This window comes from Corylus avellana, chromosome ca7, assembly GCF_901000735.1.
Source record: "Corylus avellana chromosome ca7, CavTom2PMs-1.0".
In the NCBI taxonomy this organism is placed as follows: domain Eukaryota; kingdom Viridiplantae; phylum Streptophyta; class Magnoliopsida; order Fagales; family Betulaceae; genus Corylus; species Corylus avellana.
This window is the reverse complement of record NC_081547.1, coordinates 23,859,873-23,887,462: the sequence shown is the minus strand read 5'-3', so window position 1 is coordinate 23,887,462 and position 27,590 is coordinate 23,859,873. Positions and strand designations below refer to the sequence as shown.

The window sequence follows — 27,590 nt, the reverse complement described above, 5'->3', positions numbered from 1 at the left end:
CGCCCAATTCTCATCACCGAACCCTAAAGCCTCCTCATCAGTAAGAAGCTGGCTTCCACACCTAAAACAATAAATAAAATTTTTTCTCAAAATAAGCTTGTTAATAATTTGTATTTTTTGAAAACGCAAAACACTTTTGAGTCATTCTATACACCATCCTTTTATCCCCAAAGCTAATGTGGCGCGATCCCCTCACTAAAAAATTCATTTCCGTGCACCATATGCTATGGGTGAATACACTACATCAACTTTAGAGGATAAAAAGATGGTGTATAACATTGTTTAACACTCTTAAAGTTGGCCAAATAATTTGAGTAATGCTATACGTCACCATATTATTTCCTCATTATCTTTCAAAGCTGATGTGACGTGATTCCTCATAATATTTGGTGCATAATAATTTTGTTTTTCGGTGAAAGGACCATGCCACATCAACTTTGAGGATTATGAGATGATACATAGAATTATTCAAATAATTTTCTTAAAGTGGATCTCACGTATGATACTTTTTAAATGTAGACCCGATCAAAAACACTTCTCAACTTTCTATCATATAAAAAACTATTTCAAATCAAAACAGGAAAAAAAAAAAAAAATTCAAAACACTTAACAATATAACCGTACTTTGTCAGTGTGAAAATAAGATCTATTCCCCCTCTTCCATTTAAATGCGCAAAAACAATAGTGAAAATAATTGTAATATTATGGTAATCAAATCAATATTAAAATTGAAAAAGAAAGAAAGAAAGAAAGGATTTCAATATTGCAAAAAAGAATAATCTACAAACAATTTTGCAAGTTTTGTTATTGTACCAGCAGCCACAAAAGTATTTAGATGACACCCATTGAGTCTAAGCAAAGCATCAGCATTCACCAAAAAATTCTTTTTACTATGGGTAAAGTTTACGTAACCGCCTCAAATTACTACTCTAATTTCAATCTACCCCTTAAATTATTAATTGTGATAATTTATCCCCCCAAATTACCAAAACAATGACAATATACCCCAAATTTTAACAAAATGATGAAATTACCCTTACTAAAATAAAAATAAAAATAAAAATACTAAAATTTATTTATTTTTTCAAAAATTTAAGGGTATTTTTGTCTTATTAAAAATTATATAGGGATAATTTCATCATTTTTTTAACATTGGGGGTACATTGTCATTGTTTTGGTAGTCTGTAGAGAAAATTATCGTAATTAATAATTTAAGGGAGTTAAGTGAATTTTACCCTTTTATTATCTTTTAAAACTGACTCATCAAAATGAAACAATTTTGCAATAATTGAAGGGCAGTAGAATGCTACAATTCTCCTACTGAAAAAGATGCTTTAGTAATTAGATATTATATTAAGTTAAGAGAGCTAATCCATTTTAAAGTCTGTATCATAGAAAAAAGTTATAGGGTAGCATTGCTAAACTTATAAAGTATAAGGACTAAAGAGAAACTATATCCAAAGGTAGAGGTCTAGAAATATAATCTGATAATTATTTTTACTTTTATTTATTTTATTTAATCAATTAAAAGAACAACAAAACCACTTAAACCACCTTAAAGCGAACAGAAGCGAAACTTGAAATTGTCTTTTTATGGTGTTGGTTGAGCTGAGGTAACTCGTGAAAAAAAGACACAGATAGAAAGATAGGTGGATATAGACGAGAAAGATCAAAGAAGCTTCAACAAATTGCAAGCATGAACCTGCCTGCTTGACGACCTTCAGGAAAGCTTCAGAAAGTGACCTAAATGATCAAAAACACGACGATTCTTCCTCAGTAACACTTGGCCTTCTTAGGGTTTCCTGTAAGTCATTATTACTCCCATCTTTCCCATTGCATTTATTTCTTCTTTGATTTTCTCTATTTAAATGATTTTTTTTTTTTAAAAAAAAAAACTGAAATTTGAGAACTGGGTTTGTAGGATTATGTAAAATTTTCAGGTGGGTATTGATTTAAATGCATAATCTTAACGGTTAGGTTCTTCTTTTCAATGGAAACTGTTTCAAAGCAGAACGATTTGTTGTTTTGATAATAAATTTCATTAAAGATAACATATTTGCCTTTGATCTTAAGGCAAAATATGGGTTGAGATGAGTAGAGTCTTTGCGGTGGGAAAGAGCTGAACGCAAGGTGTTTGATGTGGGAAGTGTAAGAAGATTGGCATGATAGATGATCACATGGGGTCGAAATTATTGACACTTTATTGATATTTCGAATTTATGATCTTGATTTTTTTTGATGGTTTGGTATAACACATACACAAACTATTAATTCAAACGAAAGAAAGAAAAAACTATAAATACAAACCAAATATATTCCTAGTAAGGTGAGACTTATGGGTAAATGAGATTAGTATATTACTATTTAATTATTCTTTCAGGAAAAATGAAAATCATGGAGGACAAATAAATCCTTTTAGGACTCAGAAGTAGACCTACAACTCTGGGATCTAAATTGTCTATTGGAGAGGAAAATTGTTCTGTTGGAAAACAAAGGGCTTTCATAGTCAAGAATTTTTGTAAATAATCTAAAACTTTTAAGAGGAGATCTCTTCATAATTCTAACATAGAGTTTGCTAATTACAGCTTTCTCCTAAACAAATGCCTATTATGAGATCTCTTTTTGGATATTTTCCCTTGTAATGATGAGAGAAAAAAAAAAAAAGAGTCCATGAAAATATATGCTTATAATTGCACTAAACTTTGAAGCATTTGACGATTCCGAATTATGACCTTTATATAAACCAAAAGCAAAGAAATCATATTTTGCCAAATTTGCGTTTCCAGCCTTGAAGCTCTCAATGGTGTCAAACCTAACTAAAAATGTCTAAAACATATCACTTTCTAATGGTAAGGGCTAGCATGGCTAATACTAAAATAGGACATTTGATGACCGACTCTTGGTCTAGGAAGTGATCATGCATAAGTCTTTGTAGGTACTGGAATTTGATCTGAAAGTGATAAAATCATTTATTCCAGGAGATGGTATTGTATATTTGTAGGATGATCTCATAATACTTGGCAAATGATCTCTGCGCATGAAGTAAGGCTACTTAAAACCTAGAGACAGGAGTGCGGTGAGTCCTATTCAAGATGGAGTCAGTCATATTGTAATGCTACTTCCAAATTTTTCCAGATACATGTTAAACTCCCCCATATGATACCAGCTGATACTTCCACATGCAGAATTGTTTCTCTGAAGTAACATCAAATGTTCAAGTGAAGCCATTTTTCTTATATAAGTTATGTAAGTCAAATGTTCAAGCGACTTATTTTCTTTTATTCATTAAAAAATAAGTCAAATTATGGATCAAGTCATTGTATCCTGCATTTGTATGTCACCTGAATGGGGGCGGCCACTTCCTTTATGTTGGATTTGAATACAAGTTTCTTATATGTTAATTCATATAATACGTGGGCTAATATATCTAATTTTTCTGATAATTAGTAAAGATGGATAAATCTACTAAATTGATATCTATTCTTATTATTTCATTTCGCTCTCCTGTTTCTCCCCCCTTGAAATGCATTTGCTTCTGAAACTTTTTGACAAACCAGTGATGAACTGCCATTTGCTTTGGAAAAGATGCATGGGTTCTCCACCGTTGATGGCTTCGTGGAGATAACTGAATGCTTGGCAGAGATGATTAAATACATTGCAAATGAACCCTCAGTAGGGCTTTTCTATGTTCAGCAGCATACTCAAAATGCGGTGCCCAACACCATTACTCTCAAGAATAATGTTGTGGATAAATCTCGAGAGATGACTTTGCACGCCGAAGATTCAGAGGATTCTATCTCCATGGTGAAGTCAATGAAAGAATGTGGATTCCCCATCGCAGATGAGATGATTAGAGACATCAAGAAATCTCTAGTGATCATGTCTACAAAACAACCAAGAAGAGGGTTAATCCATAACCCAGCTTCAGGTTTTCAGATGGGAAGAACTAGCTCCTGGGGCCCAGCCACTTGGGGTCGTACTGCAGTGTTTGCCCAAGAGGATAAGGAAAGAAGAAGTAGTTATTTTCAATCTGTCTTTAAGTCAGCAAAACAAAAAGCCAGCAACTTCAAGTGGCCACAACTTGATCCACGAGAATCAATACAGACCGAGGGTGAGAAGCTACTGCCATATCCTACTACAACACTGTCAGTGACCTCTGCTAGTACAAGCTCATCTTTGCTGGATGTGGAAGTAGATGAGCTGCCCTTGTCAAGTCGGATTGAAGATGAGCCACTTCAAGAAGAAGAAGAAAAAGAAGAAGAAGAAGAAGAAGAAGAAGAAGAAGAGAATGGTGTCAGCTTACCAAGTCCTAATTTACTGTCGGTTCCGGAAGACTTTGATGACTTCAAGGCTGATAAAGAAGCCAAACTGAAGGAGTGGTTGGAAGGGACTGACAACTCAAAAGATCATAGAGACAAAAGTGATGCGAAAGGGCTTTAGGTTGACAACATTCAGCCACTTCAAAATTATCTCTGGCTACAGATTATGTACAAAAGGTATATGGTGCTATGAGATATTCATTTTTGGTTCAAGGGTGAAGGTAAGAAATGTCTTCTCATACTTCTGTTGGTTCTATAGACCTTGAACACCTCACTGTAGAATTGTGATACCCACAAGTGTACTATTGAAAGATATGTCGATTTTCAATAGCACGGATCTGCAGTCTCTGAATGGAAAATAGAATCGGGCATCTGCTTTCCTAATCAGAGAGTTGTACCTTTTAGCAGCTTAGCATAGCATGTCACAATGGCCATGGATGGCTCCAGAAGCTAAATCATTTCTGCGGAAGTGCTACAAATGGATTTGATGCTTCTGCCCTTAAAGACAAGTTTCCTTAAAGACAAGTTTCCAGTTCTCGCATTTATTATGTGGATTAATGCTGAATGATGGGATAATAGCTTTCAAATGCACTTTTGCACTTTCGGTTGTTTAGAGATGATCGACGTTGGACAAGATGCTTGAAGCGTGCTGGTCTTGGTTCTTTTTTTTTTTGAGCTAATGTAATAGAAGGATATTGGAGGAATAATGGAATGAAAGACAAGATCTTGGCTTTGATTATGAAATAAACTTGAGAATCACAATTACATAATAATAATTAAGGAAAATACAATCAAATTGATCTTCGATAATTCCCTCTAAAGCCCTCCATTTTTTTTTTTTTTTTTTAAAAATATTAAATTATACCCTCCCCAAAGTCAAATTTGCACACCTCAGCCCGTAACAGCTTTTTCCAAAATTCCTGCACTACTCAGAGACTAGGGCTTTCAAACTCAAATCCAACAGACTTCTCCAAATTCTTGCAGACCCAAGGATTCAGGCCCCTAAATTCAAACTCAACAGGCCTTTATTTTAACAATGATTTTTTTTTTTTTTTTTTTTGAGAAGGAAAAGGGAGAGAAAAATTCGAACCAATGACGTTCGATTCACAAGGCATATGAGCTACTCTTTGGGGACTATTTTAACAATGATTGATCCAAAGATTGGTTAAAGATTGGCAGATTTGTAACATGCTTGTAGGATAAAAATGTAGTAACTCACGTTACTATAATATATGTTTCAATTGTTCCCTCGAAATCAATATAGACCTGTTTTGTACGACAATTAAAACAAGATTTAAAACTAATAGCATTAAAAATGTACCATAACATAATAATTAAAAGAAACAATAAGACCATAGTTTAAATATTTGAATCAAACATAATTCATCCCACCATAATCTTAAATATCATTTTTTTTTTTTGTAAGCTGAGAATATTGTTGACAAATGGAAATAAGGTTTGATTTGCCATTCACACAAAATATGAGAATTAGCCACAAGACCATAGTTTACATATTTGATACTTCTCAAGTAGAGGCAGTTGCACCAACATAAATCCGACCATGACTCCACTTGTCAAAAGTGAAGGCTCAGCCATCAGCCGTCCTCATCCATCCATCCTACAATCAGCTCGGCAGCAAACTTGTCTCATCTGAATGGCATTTCTGGGCCAACATTGCTCTCAAGAGATTCACCAGCGGCTTGATCACAACCACTGAGGTCTTGATCACAAGCTCCAATCAATTCACAGGCATCTTGAGAAGATGCCTTGCAGACTCTGGGCAACATGAAGCCAAACAACCGAGAAGCCTGACCCTTGCTCAATGTTCACTTTGACATTGCATTTATCACCTTACCAGCAGAGAAGACAAACAGCAGAGTGGTCCTCCTGCAAGTAGCATAGTCATCTTCAACAAGCTGATGAAGGCACTGGTAGTGATCCGGCCAAAGGTCGTGAGTAAAAATAGCAATTATGAGGCCGGGAACAGACTTGGTCACAGATTGCAAATTGGCCCTTGTTGATAGATTCGGAGGTGAAGAGCAAATCCTTCTATAAATTTTTGAGGTAGGATTCACAGAAAAAGAAAGAAAGTTAGTTCTCAATAGGACAAGGACAGAGAGCTTACATCTAACCAAGGAAGTAATGCCCTTGGGGCGGCTGCACTTTTGAGTGGGGCTGGGGGAGGGGATTTGTGGCTCTTGCATCTCATACCCAAAAGAAAGAAATTTCAACAAACTAAATTCCGAAAGAAAGAAATTTCAACAAACTAAATTTTATTTAACTTCAGTGGTTTTGTTGTCTTCATATTCTCTGTAGTCTACTAGAAATCCAAGTAAACAATGAACAAATTCCTTTTCCGTGGAACACCCAACCATGCCATTAAACTGATTCTTGGAAAGAACTTGCTGAAGTCACTGGTATATGGCCATCATCCAGATCTGGTCCCAAGCATGTGATAATACATTTTTTTCACTAATTAAATATCTTTATCTAAATAAGAGACTTATTAACATACTAGCCACTAATCATTTCAAACCCATAAAAACTGTATGGCATAACATGCTTAATACTTTGCAGTCAGATCCTCTTAACAGAAGGCAATGCCTTATCAGGTTACATTAAAATGGAAATTAATCTTTGCAAAATTGCATATTTGACCACTTAGGCCCACCAAAGCTGAACAGCATTGAGACAAGTAAAGCAGGTCAGGGACACAACATTCTCCAGCAAACAGGTTACAAGGGAAAACAGTTCTACGCATAAAGACTAATGCTCCTGAAGAGCCAGAAACAAGTTATGACATCTCACCTCTCAAGTCTGTCTACTCATTGTTTCAACATGTCACCTTGATTTTGCCCTAACAAAATATGAAAATTAATATTAGATTCTATTCTTCGAAACACTTGCTAGTGTCTCCTTTGAAATGGAAGGATAATAAAGCCACTGCTATAGTGGATAACATAAACTTGTAACCACAATGCATTATGATATAGTACTTACAAAAAAAAATAATAATAATAACTTATCAAAAATGCATTATGATATAGTAAAATTCTTCTAACGTTGTTTTCTGTGGTTTTTGGCTGTCCCCAGTATCTCCTTTAAAAAGGGAGGGAAGTGAAGCCGCTACCCAGCGAAAAATATAAGCTGGCAAGATGCATGAGCAATGGAAGGATATTTAAATTAGATTTTTTTTTTTTAAAAAAAAAAAGAAAAGAAAAGAAAAGAAAGATACCCTCTATATATTACCTGAACCAAGCGTGTCAAGAAGCATTTGATCTGCAGGCCTGATTTCCTCTGACGCCCTAGTTTCCTCCGACACTTTACTATTTACCACATTTGAATTAGTAGGCGCTGCTGGCCCATTGCTGCTACGCACTATTTTAGCCTTTCTGGGAAAATTACCAAGGATAAAATGTTACTTTTACATCAATTATAGTAGAATGGATATTTGAGATTTTTTTTTTTTTTTATTGACAGGAAACTCCCTCAAGGTAGGGCCAATTCGTGTACCCACCATTGAAAGATAAATCCCGAACCCGAGTAACGCACCCCCATCACACGGATAGGTTAAATCTGGCAAAAGGGGGTGTGGCCCCAAGGAGTTGTATGTATCCAAGCAATTAAAAGTTTTCAAGATCAGCTCATACCTCACCATTTTTCGCTTCAAAATGCCCGTGTTCAGCTTTGATGCCCCTTTTCCAAAACCATGAAATACATACATCAAGTTCTACAACAAGTAAATATAGTAAGTATGAATTACAAAAGTAAAGCTCCAACCAAGCACCTGATTTGAGCGCCAAAGTAGTTGGAGCAGGTTTGCGGTTGCCCCTCTCAGCCTTGATGGAAGCAATCACAGAATCAGCAGTAGACCCGAGACCTTTTCTTCCCACCAGCTTCACCCCCAACTTTTCACAGAGGTGATTCAATCTCATTTCATCACCTCCTCTCACCTCTCTCAGCTCAAGTGCCTGTTGTCTTGATAACAAAGTGTAAACATGAAGCTGTTGCTGATGATTAAAATGTGACTGAAGCTGCTGAAAAAGTAACTTATTTGAATGCTGTTGATCTGGTTTTGAACCTTCATGACTCTTCTTTCGAGGTTCACTAAATGTCACTCTCAAAATTGCTGCTGACCTGGGATCAGCATTCTTCTGAGCAAAAATAACAGAAAAGCTCCCAAATTCTAGATCAGGCTCCCTAAATAAATCTGCAAGAAGGGAAGCACAAGAATGGGCATTCTTCGATGGACTCCTGTCAATCTTTTTTCTCAAGGTCCGAGCATTAGCATAATGAGCCATATTTGAAGATTCTCTTAACCCACTGACAAAAGCTCCGTGCATAGTTGCTGGGTATCGCCTAGTGGTGGCCTCCCCTGCAAAGAAAAGCCTTCCATCTCCCACACTTTCTGCCAAAATATCATAATCATCTCCTGATGCGCCAACTGCAACATTAGAGTAAGAACCTAGACTGAAGGGATCACCACCCCATCTGGTACAAACTGTTTGGATAGGCTCCGGAACAATGATTCCTTGCGGTTCAAAGATACCTGCATGCATTTATTCCCAATTTTGAAAAACACATTCCTCACCAGTAATATTCAGATATTTAGCTGAAAACTTTCACGATTAGGATAGGAAAAAACTCTTCATCCAAGAAAGTATTCTTGTTGTAATACACCTTTTAGAGGTACAGGAAAAAGAATATTGTTTACCATCTGGTTCTTCTGAATGAGTCAATGACTATGGAAATGTACATATTATCACCAAGAAATGGTACAGAAAAATATAACAATTTAAGGAAGTTTGCAACTACCTCTGATCTACTTGAGTATTATGCATAGAGGACACAAATACTAAGTGATTTTTTTTTTTTTTTTGACAAGCATAATAACTGAAAAATGCATGACAAAATAGTCACTTTAATACTCAGAAAATAGGATAATTTTCTGAATAAGATACTTTAAACACAAACACACACACAAAAAGAAATAGATTACCCTTGAGAATTTGAAGAACACGGGTCACTGCATCTGTGGGGGGCATGCTCTCAAACTTGTGAGCCGCTTCTCCTGCTACCAGAGCAATCAAGAGAGGACCACCAGCAACTGTTGCATAGCTATAAAAGAGAAAGAACTCCCCTCGACGGCTTGGATCATCAGAAAGATGCCCAAAGGTATCAAGATCAGTGCCCCAAAATACGTGAGGAAATAGCATTGCAACCTTATTCAACAACCCAAACCCCAGCCTCTTTATCCCATCAAGCTTTCTCTGAGGCAACTCTGGAATAAATTTTATGGACCCACTCTTTAAAACCCCAAGCGGAACTGTGCATAGGGCCATGTCACCCTCAAAAACCTGACTCCCTGCAATGACCTGCACACCATCACTACCATACCTAATGGTGTGTACAGTTTTCTCATATAAAATTGGCACATTCTCAGCCAAAGCATGAACCAGCCTTCCATTCCCTCCAGGCAAGAAGCAATGGTCCCCTCCCATATCATAAGGGTCATCTTGGTCCCAAAATGCAAGGGAAAGCTTTGAAAGCAAACCGGCATTTGCATATTCCAAATTTGCAAGATGCCAGTTAAACAAGTTCATCTCCTCAGCATTCACGGCATCCCCATAAACCTGCCGGAATGTTTCCAATGCTGCACCAAGAGATACATCTACTGAGACCTCCCCCATTAACTGCCTAAGTCTACTTGCTTTGTCCAAAAGACGGTTAAAAGCAGTTTCCACCTTCATATCCATATCAGGGTCAACTGGCTTTCCATCCAAACTATATAGTGGGCACTTATCTCTCACCTTATGAAGCGGATAACCCAACTGTCGAGCAACAATCCCAAGTGGATTCCCTAAAGTACCTGTCAAAACACTACCCCCTAAATCTGCCGCTGCACACAGCCTATTCCCTCCCTCCATTTTCTTTGTATAAACTCGCCCACCTGCTCGCTTCCTACCCTCTAAAACAGTCACCTTGAACCCAAATCTCATCAATTGCCGTGCAGCAGCCAGCCCCGCAAGCCCGGCACCAATCACAATCACATTCGACTTAATAAGTTCAGCCGGGATCTTTTCCTTGATCGCTGGTGCAACCCCAAAATTGATATACCCATGTGAAACTAAATAATTATAAGTAGAGTCCAAAAGAGTATGACAATGTTTAGGTATAGCATCAATAAACATCTCTTTAGTGACCCAATTTGACACATTCTCACGCCATTTTGCGATAATGTGGTTCCGGATAAGAATGTAATTGACTTGCTCGATCCCTCCGATTAAAGGGACAACCCCGGCATCGATTTCCTCCTCAGTGAGTGAATCGGCAGGAAACCCAGCCGAGAGAGCAATCAAGGCCTCGGCCGTGGATTCTTTATTTATCACGATGATCTCATCAGAGGTATCGGCTACAGTTTGAGTTGACGAATTAGGGTTTTCTACATTGGGTCTGAACAAAGGAGCTGAAACTGAATTAGAAGTAGAGGAAGACGAAGGGAAAAGACCATTATTACCGTTGAGAGTGACGTTAGGGATGAGAGGAAGGTGAAACGACGTTGCTTTCCGTTGAGGCCGGCCTCGCCTTCGCTTCTTGGGAACTGTGAATGAGAGAAGATGGCTTGGTGAGGTAGAATTAGGGTCTTGGATTGGGATTTGGGTTGGATTATAGGGACTCGAATTAGCATTCGGATTAGGATTAGAGTTAGGGTTTAGTGGAGGTGGATATGGAATGAACTGGAGAGGAGGGAAAGAAGAGAACTGGTCTGGGGTTTGATCAAACGGATTCATCTTTGGGCCTTTGGAGAGAGAGAGAGAGGTAATATGGTGATGGAGAAGAAGGAAAGTGGCTGTTTGGTTCGCGAGAAAATTTGAACGGCGAGGGTTCAAGTACGCCGATACGTCGGAGTTCGGAAACAGTGCGGTATTTTGCTAACGCCTCTGATATCGCCACGTCAGTACTTTAGATTAAGACCTGGTGGGTCCAGGCGCTAGATCGACTGTAGAATAGGCTGCACAGTTACATATTGGTCGTCGGACCAAAACCCTGGTATATGGGGACTGGGGTTGGTTTTCTGTGCACAAAGTCATAGCAAGAAAAGAAAAGAAGTTAATAAAATTTTTTGTTTTAAATATCAATTAAATAATTAAATAAATTATTTTTATTATTAAATTATCACTTATATTAAATGTTTAAATTTTTTAAAATATATATATTTAATCAAACAAATTTTAAATTGAGGATTCCATAGAAAAAAAAAAAAAAAAAAAAACTCAAGGAAGAAAGTCCAAATTGGAATTATGATTTTTGGATTAAAAAATTTCGAGTTCAATGGTTCCTGATAATTTCCTTTAGGAGTTTTTTACTGGTCTTCTATTTTTGGTGAAAGAAAAATATACAATAACTTCAAGAGTAATGTTAAGGACCATCTTTTTATCCTCATAAATAAGGGTATCAATACCGTTACGATTAGCAGTTATTGACAATAATCCTTAACCGTAATCACTTTAGCGGTTAGTAGATTTCACTAACCGCCGGTTAGTGGTTAGTAAAATAGGTAACCGCCCGCTAACCGCTTTTTCAAAATTAGGCTTTTGGGCTTTTTTTTTGGGCCTTTTTTTTTTCTTTTAATTTTTTTAATTTATTTTTATTTTTATTATAGTAGCATTTTTTACCCTCATTTGTTTTTTGTATTTTTAGTGCCTTCTTAGGCCCAATTGCTATAAAAAGAGCTCATATTAAAAAATCAAAAATATTTGACCCCAAATTTACATTTACTTGTACTTTTAAAAAAAATTCCTTAAATATTAAAGCATAACCAGTTAACTTAAAAAAAAAAAACTCAACATATAAAAAAAAAAATTCAACACAACGTATAGAAAAAGTTCAACACAACATATAAAAGAAGTTCAAATAAAACATATGATATATATGATTATATGTCATATTAGATATCATTATATGTATTATTTGTTATTATATAATCATATTATTTAATGATCAATTTATCATGTGATATAATTATATAAATTATAGTGATAATATTACTAAAATTAGAATGATAATGTATTAATATTTCAATTGTGTTTATAAGTAACACATTGTTTAATCCAATGTCAATTACTTAATTTAATATTATACGAATCACATTATTATTGTACATTAATAATATGAGTCACTTGAATAAAGTATTTGACTTGTCATTGAATCATATGATTAGGTATTGATATTATACATTTATATTATTCATATGCATATTTGTATAATTATAATTTATAACATATATAAACTTATAAGTTTATAACATACATTAAAACTAAGTCTCTAAGTACTTAATTGTTGTATTAGTATGAATTGGTATACTTATGACTTATGTCATATTATATATGTATAATTTGTTATTATATAATTATATAAATTAGAATGATAATACATTAATACTTCAATTGTGGTTATAAGTAACATATTATTGAATCTAATGCCAATTACTTAATTTGATATTATACGAATCACATTATCATTGTACATTAATTATTTGAATTGTCATTGAATCATATGATTAAGTATTAATCTTATATATTTATATTATTCAGATGCATATATGTATAATTATAATTTATAACATATATAGACTTATAAGTTTATAACATACATTGGAACTAAGTCCCTAGATACTTAATTGTTGTATTAGTATAAATTGGTATACTTATGAGTTATGTCATATTATATATGTATAATTTATTATTATATAATCAAATGATTTAATGATCAATTGATCATGTGATATAATAATATAAATTATATTGATAATATATTAATATTCATGATTTAATTATCTAAAAAAAAAAAATTGTGATTTAATGATCAAGTGATTATGTTATATGTATAAATATTATTATAATTATAATTATAAAAATATATTATATAAAAAGGCGGTTAGCTGTTAGGGTTAGTAAACCCAATAACCTCTAACCGCTAACCGCTAGGCGGTTATAGCAGTTAGGTGGTGAATACAGTTAAGCGGTTATAGTAGCAGTTAGCGGGCGGTTTCTAACCGCTCGCATTAACACCCGTACTCTTGATGTGGTTTTCAAAATCACCATTGGATCTTTCTAGCTTCAAATCTCTATGTGGGTGCATAAGAATGAAAACTCGTGGACTTTCATAAAGATCATTGTTGTTGGACCTCACTCTTCCGCTAGATCTAGCAATCTGAATATCTCGCTCACTTAGCATAGGCCCAAGCTTAAATCTCGTTATTGTAAAAGGCTCAATGAAATAGCTCATTATATGACAATAATCAAAAGAACTTGGGATTGCTATGTAGCCAGTTAGGGATGAAACTAGAAATTTAATTTTAAGGAGGTTGAATTATAAGAAAAAAAAATCTAGGGGCCAAAAATAAGAAGGAAAAAAAAAAAACCCAAATTATTATTTTTTCTAACAAATTTAAAAATTAAAAATCTACTTTTTACTCTCTCCCTCTTTCCATTCTATTGATTTAATCATCAGAATGTCTCCGGTCTCCATAAAGACTGCTAGAATCGGGTAACTTCTTTTTCTATTTTACATTATCACTGGTCCGGTGGCCTGTAAACTGTTCTAACAATGGCTTAATTATGATTCAGCATGACTAAAGGAGGGCTGATTTCAACACATAGAAGTACATCTTGTCTTTTGTCCTCTTTGAACATAGAAGGTAGCACTTATATTGGAACTCAAATCCATGAACCCCTAGGCCTTTTGTCATTTTTTCTTCCACCCGGCCAGGGAATCACTCCAGCCATGAATAGTCCAATAAATGAACTGACACCAGTTTCCTCTATATAATTGAGCCCTTCTTCATTATCCAATATAGCTTCCATGGATTTCCATTCCAACCCATACTCCATTTCTTTAGCTCTAATCGCAGCTCTTCTCTTTTCCCTTATCCTCTTTAGGGAATTGCAGCAAAAGCATAGGAAGAAGTTACATCCTATTGGTGGCACCATATTTAACCAGCTTCTGAATTTCCATAGGTTGCAGCACTATATGACTGATCTTGCAGGGAAGTACAAAACCTACAGGCTGCTCAGCCTTTCTAGGAGTGAGATTTATACAACAGACCCAGCAAATGTTGAGTACAATCTGAAAACAAACTTCGAAAATTATGGCAAGGTATAACTTGATCCAGAGTTTGCATGATATGCTGACAAGAAAAATAGAAAATTGTATCAATGAACTGGAAAAAGTACATGTAAATACTTATCTATATACGTTAAAAGATGTAATTAAATATGATTCTGCTTATCACAATGAAAATTTGACAGTTAGATTTTTCATAATTACCATAACTTTAGCTTCTTCTTTTCTGTTCTTTTATTTATTTATTTATTTTTATTTTTATTTTTATTTTTTTGCGGGGGGGAGGGGTGTGGTAAACAGTAACAGCCGAACTCAAGACCTATTCACACCCAATGGATGCCACTACTGCTCTGCTATGCAGCACTGGCATATTCTCTACTCAGTAGATGATAGAAAAGAGGAAAGAATATAATTTTTCAACTCTTTTCCAAACTTTGTGCAGGGTTGGTACCATAACAGCATTCTGAAGGATTTATTAGGTGATAGAATTTTTGTAGTTGATGGTGATAAGTGGCGCCAACAGAGAAAATTATCAAGTTATGAGTTCTCTACAAAGGTAGTGAGGAACTTTAGCAGCATAATCTTCCAAAGGAATGTGGCAAGGCTTTCTCATATATTGTCTGAAGCCACTGTTTCCAACGAGAATATTGATATTCAGGTGAGTTTGCTCTACTCAAGATTTGAATATGTAGCCTTTCTGATTTTGCAGAAGAAGTAACCCCTATTATGACTGCAGGATCTCTTCATGAAATCAACCTTAGATTCAATTTTTAAAGTTGCATTTGGAGTAGAACTAGACAACATGTGTGGATCAAGTGAAGAATGCGCCAATTTTGTCAGACCTTTTGATGATTCTAGTGCATTAATCCTTTGGAGATATGTTGATATCTTTTGGAAGATGAAGAGGGTTCTGAATATTGGATCAGAAGCAGCACTGAAGAAAAATATCAAAGTAACTGACAATTTTGTATACAAGCTAATCCATACTAAGATTCAGCAAATGCATGATTCACATGATGATTCAGCTGTAAGCGCACTACCTAAAATCTTCAATATGGGATTGAGGGTAGTGGCATAATCTTATTGTCTCAGTTAATTACTCTATGCAGATGAAGAAAGAAGACATTTTATCAAGGTTTTTGCAAGCAAGCAAGATAAGTCCAGGATACTTGCGAGATATTGTTCTCAATTTATTGCTGGCAAAGACACAACAGCAACTACTCTTTCCTGGCTCATTTACATGCTCTGCAGGCATCCTGCCGTGCAAGACAAGGTTGCAGTAGAGGTGAAGGAAGCAACCAACACAAAAGGAATAGATAATTTTGCTGAGTTTGCAGCCAGTATGAGTGAAGAAGTTCTGGAAAAGATGCAGTATCTCCATGCAGCTATAACTGAAACTATCAGACTTTACCCCCCGCTTCCCGTGGCATGGAAAACATTATCTGTATGCATGTTTGAAATTACATGCAATTTTTCATCAACAAATTTCCTCCTTGAAACCCATGTGTGGATAATTAACAGGAAAGGGCCGACAAAGTTTTTGAAATCTTAAAAGCCTTTGGCATCCAAATAGTGGGATGAAATACGAGTTATGCCTACAAATTCCTATGTAATGTAATTGACTAATTGTAATACACTTTTGTGTTGTCACTATGGATTCTTCCCCTTCAGTTGATCCCAAGAGTCCAAAATTTTACTACCAAAAAAAAAAAAAAAAATAGCCCACCAACATGTAGAACAAAGTCCAAAACATGCATCAAGAGATCCTCCTAAGCCTAATGCTTACCACTATGGGAATAGGCAACAATAGCAGGTCCAAGAAGACTTTGCTGTCTTTCTTTATATGTTACCAATTACCATTATGGTTCCAGCTTTTTACATTATCTTCATTAATTCCCTTCTTTGTGTACAGGATGGAAAGATTTGCTTTTCTGAGGATACTCTGCCAGACGGTTTTAGTGTGAAGAAAGGAGATATGGTGGCTTACCAGCCATATGCAATGGCCAGGATGAGATTCATCTGGGGTGATGATGCAGAAGAATTTCGACCAGAGAGATGGCTTGATGAGGATGGTGTATTCCGGCAAGAAAGCCCTTTCAAGTTTACTGCATTCCAGGTTAATTAATAGATGTTTTCTCTAACATGTCAAACTTATATATCTCATGCTGCAAGCTTGTTAAGAGCTCTTCAAGTCTCTAATGGTGTTAACAGGGTGGCCCACGAATCTGTCTGGGAAAGGAATTTGCATATCGGCAGATGAAGATCTTTTCAGCAGTCCTGTTGGGGTGTTTTGTGTTTGAATTAAGGGATGATAAGAAAATAGTAAATTACAGGACAATGATTAATCTTCACATTGATGGAGGTCTCCATGTTCGTGCCTTCAAGAGCCATGGAAGTTGACTGAATTGGATGCTCTATATATGTTGATGCTATGCATTGTATAATTCACTATGGAAGCAAAGCAACATCATCCAGAAGTGTTATATACCCAATAATAATAAGAGCAGAAAGTTCTACTTTTAAATGCCCAGACCAGCTCCCATCTATCTCATAAAATCCACATGTTGTCAACCACTAATGCTTAAAAGAAAATCCGGAAATGAGCTACTCTAACCAAAAAAACCACGAAGGAAATAAATGCATAATATCCTCGCAATGGCCTACTGTGAAAGCAATAGGATCCTGTGGATATAGGGGTAATTATCTTTTCTCCTTTTAGCTACAATGCATTGTCACTTTACCTCTATGAATTAACAACCCTACTACCAAACCCCATAAAACTATCATTTTGTGCCCAAAACCCCATTCCGTCAGTCATATGCGTTAACTCAGACGGTCAAAGTGACAATGCGTTATAATTCATGCGGGCAAAGTAATAATGCATTATAGATTATGGGGGCAAAGTGACGGGTTGACCATCTGAGTTAACTCTTTTGACCGACGGAAATGAGGTTTTGGGCACAAAATGATAGTTTGATGGGGTTGGGTAGTAGGGTTGTCAGTTCATAGGTACAAAATGACAATGCGTTGTAGTTTATGGGGGGGAAGGAAAAGGTGATTACCCCGTGGATATATAATAAAGATAAAACTTCGAATCCGTGTAAAGCGCATTTTTCACACAATGAATCGGGTAAGACTTTGGCTTCACCAGTAAACGTGACCCCAAGAAATTGTTAATATTCAAAGGGATTCGAATCTTAGACCTGATGAGGATGCCACCAAAATCAGTACCCTTACCACTTGAGCCAAACCCTTAGGAGTAAAAGACATGTATTTTACATGTTAGAATTACAATCTTCACTACATTAATGCCTTGGGGAAATTTCACTTGTACCTTTGAACTATTATGAAAATTTCACTCTTTATATCTCTATACTCTATTTAAATATTTTTTATTTCTTTATTTACAAAACTACTTCAAATTCAATCGAGAGTAGAGAGAGTGGGGATTAAAAAAGTCGTTTTTTTTTTTTTTTTTTTTTTTTGGCTTGGTTGAGTACTACGGATTCAACAAAAAGTAGCTAATTTGGAGTGCCCGATGCAGCATCTTTTTGGTAATTTATTTGCTTAGGACTACCAAATTATATATATTAGTTTTGTTTATTCTCACTTTTGCTAACCCTATTAAGATATTTTTCACATTTGTCTTTGTCTTTGTATTTGCTGGCGCCCAAACACAGTGAGATACTTCATATGTTTTGGTCTTGGAGAAGTTGCTAAATCCAGAGGATCCTTGTCCGTGTTAATGTTGGAATCCGACATCTTGTCTAGGTGAAGGGCTTAAATTAAGATTGGAGTCAAACGAAGTCTTGTCACTACACTATATATTTTACTCAACTATCTAGGCATTTTATGCTTTGTCCATCAAGGCTTTGAACATATTTCTCTGGGAAAATTATCGATTTACTTCTTGTGGTTTTGTAGTTGTATCAAAAGTATGCTATCGGTCTCAAATGATCCTGTGATACTCGTTCAGAATTAATCGTTGATTGACACATTGCATAAGTGATTGAGTTAACATGTTGTATAATTGCAGTTTTATCTCAAATTAAATTAACAAAAGAGAAAAAGAAAAAGTGGAGCCACCCTTCACTGAAAATAAAAGAAAAAGGCCTAGATGAGAGGTAGTCTCCCCTCATTTGTCGAGGGGTGGCTGACCGCCTCGCACGGTGAGGTGAGGCCATCCCTAACCATTTAAGGCAAACAATTTATTTAAGAGATTTTTAAGATACTTTTATAACCCAATAATTAGTTTAGTAAACTAAAAAATATTTTTTTCCTATTCCTCAATTTAATATCTCAATCATTCGTAACATATTGGGATTATACTCAAGTATACTATGCCTTTCCCAACAAAATATACTTTTATGCCTTTCCCTTTACATGGAAATAAGTCTTGTTCAGTAACCGAATCCTATGAATGAGCAAACGGCTGGAATCATGACAATGGTTTCTTAATCAATGATCATGATTTCCAACATTCCACCTTCAAAGATTGCCGCCAAATACATTGGCGTTTGATAATCATATTTTGCATACAGACGAAGTTTGAGATCTTTGGTTTTTCTAATGCCACTTGAAATCCTGTTATCAAATCGGATAGTCAATATCAGCAAATTCCTAAAGGAGACACATTATAGGTGGTAATGACTCAAAAACATCCTCTCAAGTGAAAAACTATTTTGAACCTTGAAAGCTTGCTTTTGAAAAGGTCCACTGTAATGTGTACAGTACAAATAATACAAAATTTGAGAGATAGTGAGGCCACAAATCCTCAACTCGTGCAAACATAAAAGACATGGATTACAAAAATATAGGTAAGCATCATCTGAAACTGACTAAAATGCTGGTGAAGATGATGTCACGGGAGGCAGAAGTTGAATCCCTGGCCTCGATGCCCATCCTTTGCGATTCCTATATGCCTCGATTGCCCGCAACCGTATCCTCTCTTGCGAAGCATCTGGGGCATTCTTGAATGCCTTTGCAACAACAAAAGTAACAAAAAGAATAAAATTTCTTGTTCATGGAAGATCATGAATCTGTTATGGAACACTAAACATTTATGATGATACCTTAGGAACGGAAAGCAACTTTGGTGGAGCTTCAACCACTTCTCCAAATTTGATTTTCTCATGTCCAGGAAAGTCCAAATCCGCTTCCATCTTGTCTTTTTTATGTTTCTTTTTCCTCGCTTCCAAATACCTGTGCAGATTTAAGATGTAATCACATCATGGTAAGTACAGGCAGCTCGCCAGAGCTGAGTACAAAAAGTAATAGAACCTTTGGGCATTCCAACTCTGTTTGCTTTCGCAATGAACCATGATAAGTTACTCACTGCAAAAAGATTATTGGCATTTGTGGATTTTTAATGTTCAACTAAATAGTGAGCACATATCATATTTTCTTTACTTCTTGTGATATTCTGTTTTCCTTCTTATTAATTTCCAGAAATATATCCAGCAAAAACCTCAAACATCTCCAATGACTATTTATTTTCATCAAATTTTAACTATGAATCTATAAAAGTTAACACAAATTACAACATGAGTACTGCCAAAACAGGGCAAGTTCACAACTCTAGTATAGCATCATATATCATTGGCTTGAAACATATGGTATTTTGTGCAGACAACAGTTTTAAAACTTAGATGTCACATTCTACATATCCAGGCAACCAACCTTACAAGACACTGAAACTCTGAAAATTTCCTTGGAGTATTCAAACCTAAAATGTTGGACTTGGGCCTTGCATTGACAATCAGTACAGAGTATACATTTCAAAGATTCTACAAAGAACTTTCACAGCAATATAGTGTTACAATCCTAAGTGTCCCAAGTGGTTTAACCGTTTAAGTGCACTCTTAATTATGTGTCTTTAAGCTCTTAGCCTTAGGCATCCTCCCCTTACAAGCCGGTTTTCAATGGTGAGTTCTACCTAAGGTTTGTATAATTTAATATCAAAGCCAACCACCACGTTGAATTTAGGATCAAACATAGTTCGTTGAATATGGGATCAAATGGGTTGTAGCTTTGCGGTCGAGTCACGAAGGGGGTGACCTATAAGCTGGGTTAAAATGTTTTAGTGTTAAGTCATTGAAAAATAATAGATGAGTGAAGTCGCCAAAAGAGAAAATTGCTACCATTTGGTTAGTGTCGATAGAGTGGGCCGTCGTGAACGCCAGCTGCAGAACGTGGTAGTGTGTTACAATCCTAAGTGTCGTACATAGCTTAACCATGAGTATATAAGCTTTTAGGCATCCTCTCTTACAAACCCGAAGTAGAACTAACCCTTGAAAATCGGCTTTGCAAAAGAAGGGTGTCAGAGAGCTTATATGCACAGAGATAAGATCACTTAAACCATGTGGAACACTTAGGTTCGTAATATATGAGCTCCACCTAGAACTTGGGTCAACCAGCAAACAGAGAAGTTGAGAAGAAATTCCTATTGATGTCAACTTACCTTTTTGATACCACCAAGTTCAATAGATTCCAATAAAGATAAGGTTCCCTACTTCCAGTTCACAGAGAGATTATATACCCAATAGTTGGAACCATCATCAAGGGAGACATTGCAAATGCTATCATTGTGACTCATGGAAAGTGGCAAATTTTATCTCCAGGAAAGGATTTCTAGTATCCAGCTTCCTCTTTGGCTTCGGGCTATTTAATTCTAAAGCTGACTTTTCAATGAACAGATGTAGTACTACCATATTCTACATATGTTATTACATGCCCAAACCAGGAAAGGGTTCCACAAAGTCTATCCCATTTAATTTTTGAAGTGGTGCCAAAATAACCTAGTTCACAACTATGGCAATAACAACAAATATACATACAAATCACAACCAAGGAATTTTTTTTTTTTTTTGATAAGTAATAATGCATTAAAGAGCGCAGAGGGGCGCAACCCAAGTACACAGGGAGTATACAAGAGAGCGACTAAGCAGGGGAGAGAGAAGAAGAGAACATAGAGAGGAAATCAGGAAAATTAATCACAATAGGAGCAAGCCAGCCTGCAGTCCAAGAGAAAAGAGTGTACAAAAAGAAATGAACAAGGTCCTCAAGAGTCCTCGACAAATCCTCGAAGCATCTCGCATTTCTCTCCAACCACAGGCACCATAAAAGACAAAGGGGAGCCATCTTCCACACCACGGCACAACTAACACAACCAAGGAATGTAAGAATGAAAACATATAGTAGAATTTATCTTGATTCTGAACTCTAAGTTAGATGTGTGAAGCACATCAATTACCGAGCATCAGGATCAGAAATCCATGCAACTAAATACTAATGCATATAAGGACTAACTACTTTGCTCATTTTCAGATTGTGCTTTTACATGTCTGAGTAAATACGAAAATCATTCAAAATCAATAGAAGATAAAATAATGTGAAAAATACAGGCATCTTTTATAGACACTAGGTTACTTAGGTCCTGAAGATGAAATAGTTAAAATAGAATGAAATGCTTACTTTTTCTTACGCTCCCGTCTTTTTGGATTGGTGTCCGGGTTATCCAGCGTCTCAAACCGAAGGTCATCAACCTTCATACTCTTTCTCTTTCTCTTTCTCTTTTCATTTGTGCTGCTTTGCACAATATCATCACTGTCATCTACATATTGAGGTGTCCTCAAATGCTCATCATTACCACCACCTTTGATCCCACTAGCTCCTGAGTCCAATCCATCCTTTGGACGGGGTTTCTGTAAATATTTCAGACATATATAATCAACCAAAAGTTTAATGTGTTGAGAACTAAAAAGCTTGATAAGACTAAATTACAGTGCATGGGAAAACTACTTAGGGCATGAATACTGGGATGATAACTGCCACCGAAAATAAGAAATTGTGATTCAAACAACGAAATATGGAGTAACTAAGGTCACTCAAATCAATGCAGTCAAAATACAATGCACAATCAAGGAAGTGCAACTTAGTAAAAAAATCTCTCTTCATTCTGTAAATTAAAAATCAATAAATATATCGGTTGATAATATTCAATCTTAAGGCGCTGTCCCCTAAACTCCCAAAATTCATGAATTCCATTCCCGTTATTATATTTATCACCTCTTTCCCCAAGTATCATTAGGAGGCAGAAAAGGGTAGTAAGAAAAAGGAAATTGAGCTCTTCAGAAATCCAATCAATACAATTACAGAATTTTGGATCAGTAATCAAAAGAGAGAAAATAAAAAATTAGAAGAAATATACTTTATCACCAGCATCATCCTTGGCAGCAGACCCTGAAATAAACAAGAAAAGCATTTGAGATACAAAACCTAAACATACACACATAAATGCATAGATAGGGGTAGGGGGAGAGAAGACCATGGGGTTTAGAGGAGAGAGCAGAAGTGAAGGAGATGAGCTTGCGGAGTTTGGAGGGGAGAGCGTCCACTTGGGAGGATTTGGGCGGCGGAGGGAGGCGGCTGTACCCTCCGTGAGCTGCTTTGTAGTTTTTCTCTCTTCTTCTCCTTCCTTTCCCTCCCATGTCTCTCGCGCCGACAACTACCAAAACCACGCAGGGCTTTAATGTTTAGCATAGGATAAATCGGACGGTCGAGATTCATTTGGATGATTTGAGATTTTGGAGTTGAACAGCCCACCGGTTGATGTGGGGATAAAAACCGCTTTTTTTTTTTCTTTTTTTTTTTTTTAATTATTTTACAATTCAATTAACTTTTTGGATTAGTGTTTATTAAAAATAGATTCTATAATAGTAGAATAGTAATAGCATTACTCCAACCCGTGGGATAATTATAACATAAAATATATAACATTTCCTTGTAAACAAATAAAGTTAATTGATTAATGCTATACACAACACTTTATATCACCTTACTGATGTGGCACTGCCAATTTAAATTTTTCTTTTTTCTTGAAACAAGAGTTAATCCAAAGGTTGATTGTCGTGCTACATTAACAAAGTGAGATAAAAATGTAGTATATTCTACCTAATTAAAAAAATTATAATGAGTAAGAGTAATGCTATATATTATATTATCATCCCATTGACCCACTAAGCTAATGTAGTAGTGCCCATTAACCCTTAAATTAGCCTTTAAAATGAAATTATGTTTCGATTTAAGCCAACATTTTTACCATTTTTCTTTGATCTTCTTACTTATTAATTATTTATTTATATTTTGAATAAGAGATATTATATACTACACCTCTATCCTATTAGATTGTTATGACAACGTCTATTTTATTTTAACAATGATTGATCTAAATACAGATGGACACTACCACATTAGTGTAGTAGGATAGAAGCGAGATGAAGGAATAGAATGTAGCATTGCTTGCTCTTTCAATAATGCTATATTAAATACTCTTATAATATTGGATTGTTATGAAAGCACCCATATAAGCCCTTTGATCAACTTGGTTAAAAAATAATAATAATCAAAATCAAAATCAAAATCAAAAAGCTAATAAGCATGCTATTTCTGCATGGTGAGATGAAAATATAATATATAACATTTTCTTGTATTTTTAATCAAATAATATTAGAAACCATATTTTTATCTGACAACTATCTCATTAGGGGTGGGCAAAAACCCGCCCAACCGCAGACCCGCCCCGCGCACAAACCGCACGGGTTGTGTGTATTTTTGCGGGTTCGGGTATGATTTATCCAACCTGTGCGGGGCGGGGTGGGTATAAGAATTTTTTCCTTACAGGTACCCGATCCAACCCGCATTAGTATAAAAAGGAAAAAACCCTAGGTTAACCTCTCTCTATTTTGTTCGGCCGCCTCTCTCCCTTAGTCCCTCTCTTGTTCTCTTGCTCTCTCTTCGTCTCTTTCGCTCTCTCGTTCTCTTGCTCTCTCTTCGTCTCTCTTGTTCTCTCTCGTTAGTGGCTCTCTCTCCGCTCTCGCCTGCGCCGCCCTCCACCTCCTCAGACGCTGCTGCGCCACTCCCACCTCCACAGACTACAATCCAGGTATTTTTCTCTCTCTAGACCTCTTTCATGAATGGGATCCAAGAGATCTCTTGATAAATTCATTAATCTAATGTTAGGTTGTTTGTTCAAACAAATAAATTTTCGTTTCCATTGTTTAAAGGTTCTGGTGTTGGGTTGTGGTTGTGGAGGAAAAGAAATCTGCAGAACAAGAGAGACGAAAATGGAGGAGAAAAAACCAGACGAAAATAGAGGAAAAGAACCCAACCCACACAACCCGTAGACGATTTCCCCGCCCCGCAACACCTAAACCAGCATGGATGTTGGCCATTGTACTCGGGCGGCAGGTTGGAAATCCCAGAACCTGCAAGGTGCAGGGCGGGTGGGAAAAAGTCTAATCCTCACCCCGCCCCGTGCCCAACCCTATATCTCACAATATTAATGTAATAATCCTAATCAACTCTTACATTAGTCATTATTAAAAAAAAAAAAGAAAAAAGGAAAAAAGAAAGTGAAACTGCCACATCAACATTGTGATATAAAACTATAATTTTTAATTTTTTTTTTAATTTTTTAATTTTTTTTTTAACGACTTTTGGAGAATTCAGCACCGCATGGTAGCCTCAATCCAAAGAATACAAGAACTCATATTACTATAATTTCATTTAATTTTCTATCAAAAAAATTGATGGACAAAAATGAAGAGCTCATCAATCTCAATGACGGCGTCATTACAACTCAATTGAATGAAAAACCAAAAAACAAAAATTGCCTAACAGTAAGTCTAACAACCTGGCACTCTATGGACATATATATATATATATATATGTATATATGATTGCTCTGCTAGATTATTAATTATGTTACACCCACAGACGTCTTCAAACCACAAGTCACAAAATTGACTTGATTTCAAATAGGGCAGCCAAAATTCCCTTGCAGTATCTGTCCAGGTGGTATAATGATATCAATGTATTCTGTGTTTCTTCTCCGGTAAACTAAAATTCAATGGCCTAAGCTACGACTTTATGAGAGGGCTGAGCCCATCGCCTTCCCAGCCAAGCTTGAGCATCTGATCCACCACTTTCAAACTTAGCTGCATGCAAAAAGCCCCCACAAAGGTCATAACAAGCATCCAAAATACTAGGATTAATGAGAAGAATTATTATTATTAACAAAAATAAAAATGAATGAAGAACGCCAACTCCAAAGAACAGAACATTTAACTTACAGCTGGGTCAGTGAATATGATCAACTGTTTATCTGCAGTTGACACCAACAGATTTGTGTTATCCTTGTTCAGAGCCAGAGCTGTAATATCTTGCCCTTCTCCCAGCTTCAATGTATGAAATACCTGCAGGATTAAGTATTGCTGCTTGTTAGTAGGACAGCACCCAAATTACTTACCAGCAAGCGTATTCTGGGCTACAAGTCTACATCTACATTAGCCATGCCCAAAAACCACAGAGCGTAGACAAGGGCGGAACTAGAATGTTTTTTTTTGGAGGGGAGGGGAGTTAATTTTTAAAGATATATTCAAAAATTAAAAAATAAAAAATTTTGGGACCACCCAAGCGCACCTGCGCGTAGATATGCTTTTGACATGCTGGCAATAAGAACATGAATATTACAAATATTTGCATAACTCCAACATAGAGAGGCATGCTAAATTTTAAACAAACTTCATTTCAACAAGGGTATAGCATGGAAGAAAAAAGACCGAGGATTTCAACCATTGAGCTGTTAAAATATTAATTAAATAATAAAATTCACCGTTTCCTATCTCAAACTTTTGAAACAATTGGCGATTTAACATTATATTAGAGCATTGTCTTGGATTTGAACCTTAACTCCATACTTTTCCTCTTTTTAATTAAATATGAATTGGGCCTCACATATCGAGAAAAAATATTAGAATATTAATTAAATGATTAAATTCATCATTTTCTATCAACTTCAACTTTTGTGACAGCTAGTAATTTAATATTAACAAAGTCTCCGTATCTTAACAATGGATGTTAAACACCAAAACAAACCCCAGAGCACCCAAGTGTACCAGATATCAAATACATAAGCTAACATATAAGAGGATAAATATGATGCAAGGTATTCTGTATTTTAAGACATTCTTCATTTAATTACCAGTTAAACAATTTTCTATGTCCCATACCTGAAGAGTATGCAGATCCAGGAAGCAAATTGAAGGTGATGGAATATCCAATCTGTTGATTTTCTTAGTTCCATCTGATTCCAGATCAAGATCTTCAGTGCCTCGCTTCTTTAACTTCAAACCCCCGCTATCATTTTCCAAACATGAGTTTAATCCCATCAAAGCACTCTCCCCATCTACAGATATTTCCATGCAACTGATGCTGCCAGAGAAAGGAAGTTGTGCCCTGGAAATTGGAGTGCCATTAAGAGAGAACGTACTGAGAGTTTGTTGTGATTTATTCCAAGTCATTACAACCCCCTGAGATGAAAGGCAGACAGCATCAGCCTCCACGCCAGCCAGCCTTCTCATCAAGCGGCCCCTTCTTATGGAATGCAGGAGAACATCCGAAGAAGGGGAGCATGAAACAACAACTCCAAGATCAGAGCTGACACAACAACAGAGTATTTCCCTCTGGTGGCCCCGAAGAACATGTAGGGGACCTTCAATACGGCGCTTCCTGCTTTTGTCAGCCAATATGTTTGATAGAGTAGTACTGCTGGTTGAAGTTGATGTGCCTGTCCCAGTGGAAGGCTCTGATACTTTGCCTGAGTGAGAAGTAAATGCTCTATGTATTCTCCAAAGTAGTACTGTCGTGTCCTTCGATCCCGTTACAAGGTAGTTGCTATCAGGTGAGAGACCAAGGCAAGTGACTGGAGCACAATGCCCATGGGCTGTTTCTAAGGTTCTTGCTCCATCTGATGATATTAGCTTGATACTATTATCCATGTGTCCACCTAGTTACAAACAAAAAAGCACAAAACAAGATTTAGTTGATCTAGAAATAAAAGAGCAAATACTAATCTCAGTCACCAAATTCAGTGGCAGGCTGAACTTGCACATGCAGCAGTGGACCAAAAGTTCACTAAAAATAAAGCTTGATAGCATCCAAGTAAAAAAAGACAAAAGCAACATTAACATGATGCTGAATGGATAAGCTAACATCCTCATGGCCCTTTCTTTATAAAACCACAAGAAGCTACAGAGGTTTTCATTAAGGCTCCACCTGGCTGCCAGAAAATGAAATGGAAAGGAA

At 36.1% G+C, this 27,590-nt stretch overlaps 4 protein-coding genes and 1 pseudogene across 14 annotated transcripts in view; 2 read left to right on the top strand and 3 right to left on the bottom strand.

Annotated features, from left to right (window-relative positions):
- The first annotated feature begins 1,560 nt into the window (after positions 1-1,560).
- LOC132188443 (uncharacterized) lies at positions 1,561-5,074 on the top strand. Of its 6 annotated transcripts, XM_059602889.1 has the most exons (4): positions 1,561-1,804; positions 2,979-3,076; positions 3,186-3,246; positions 3,558-5,074. In XM_059602889.1, exon 4 carries the CDS (start codon positions 3,586-3,588, stop codon positions 4,438-4,440), a length of 855 nt encoding a protein of 284 aa, XP_059458872.1. In that variant the 5' UTR covers positions 1,561-1,804; positions 2,979-3,076; positions 3,186-3,246; positions 3,558-3,585; the 3' UTR covers positions 4,441-5,074. The 6 variants fall into 6 exon arrangements, with proteins under 6 accessions (XP_059458872.1, XP_059458874.1, XP_059458870.1 ...); XM_059602891.1 differs by lacking the exon at positions 2,979-3,076; XM_059602887.1 differs by having other exon boundaries at positions 3,002-3,246.
- Positions 5,075-5,693: 619 nt separating this feature from the next.
- Positions 5,694-11,391, bottom strand: LOC132186846 (protein FLOWERING LOCUS D). 4 transcript variants are annotated; one of them, XM_059600942.1, is made up of 7 exons: positions 10,837-11,391; positions 9,319-10,731; positions 8,107-8,868; positions 7,970-8,015; positions 7,569-7,711; positions 7,128-7,176; positions 5,694-6,368 (listed from the first exon to the last, which is right to left on the bottom strand). In XM_059600942.1, the coding sequence occupies exons 1-6, from the start codon at positions 11,108-11,110 to the stop codon at positions 7,145-7,147; spliced, it is 2,670 nt and encodes an 889-aa protein (XP_059456925.1). In that variant the 5' UTR covers positions 11,111-11,391; the 3' UTR covers positions 5,694-6,368; positions 7,128-7,144. The 4 variants fall into 4 exon arrangements, 3 of the variants coding, with proteins under 3 accessions (XP_059456925.1, XP_059456924.1, XP_059456926.1); XR_009440777.1 differs by having other exon boundaries at positions 7,555-7,711; positions 9,319-11,391; XM_059600941.1 differs by having other exon boundaries at positions 9,319-11,391.
- Positions 11,392-14,180: 2,789 nt separating this feature from the next.
- Positions 14,181-16,844, top strand: LOC132188857 (cytochrome P450 704C1-like; annotated as a pseudogene).
- A 2,182-nt stretch (positions 16,845-19,026) lies between these two features.
- LOC132188734 (uncharacterized) lies at positions 19,027-22,945 on the bottom strand. Of its 2 annotated transcripts, XM_059603265.1 has the most exons (5): positions 22,771-22,945; positions 22,654-22,685; positions 21,918-22,147; positions 19,517-19,646; positions 19,027-19,423 (listed from the first exon to the last, which is right to left on the bottom strand). In XM_059603265.1, exons 1-5 carry the CDS (start codon positions 22,931-22,933, stop codon positions 19,283-19,285), a joined length of 696 nt encoding a protein of 231 aa, XP_059459248.1. In that variant the 5' UTR covers positions 22,934-22,945; the 3' UTR covers positions 19,027-19,282. The 2 variants fall into 2 exon arrangements, with proteins under 2 accessions (XP_059459248.1, XP_059459249.1); XM_059603266.1 differs by lacking the exons at positions 19,027-19,423; positions 19,517-19,646 and adding an exon at positions 21,328-21,603.
- Positions 22,946-24,978: 2,033 nt separating this feature from the next.
- The window catches only part of LOC132187706 (BEACH domain-containing protein C2), a 43,076-nt gene continuing 40,464 nt past the window's right edge, over positions 24,979-27,590 (bottom strand). For both annotated transcript variants that reach the window (XM_059602110.1, XM_059602111.1), the window contains exons 30-32: positions 26,516-27,291; positions 25,577-25,699; positions 24,979-25,441 (exon numbers count right to left, since the gene is read on the bottom strand). In XM_059602110.1, coding sequence (XP_059458093.1) covers positions 25,364-25,441; positions 25,577-25,699; positions 26,516-27,291 — 977 coding nt within the window. In that variant the 3' untranslated portion in view covers positions 24,979-25,363. The remainder of the gene's footprint in view (positions 25,442-25,576; positions 25,700-26,515; positions 27,292-27,590) is intronic.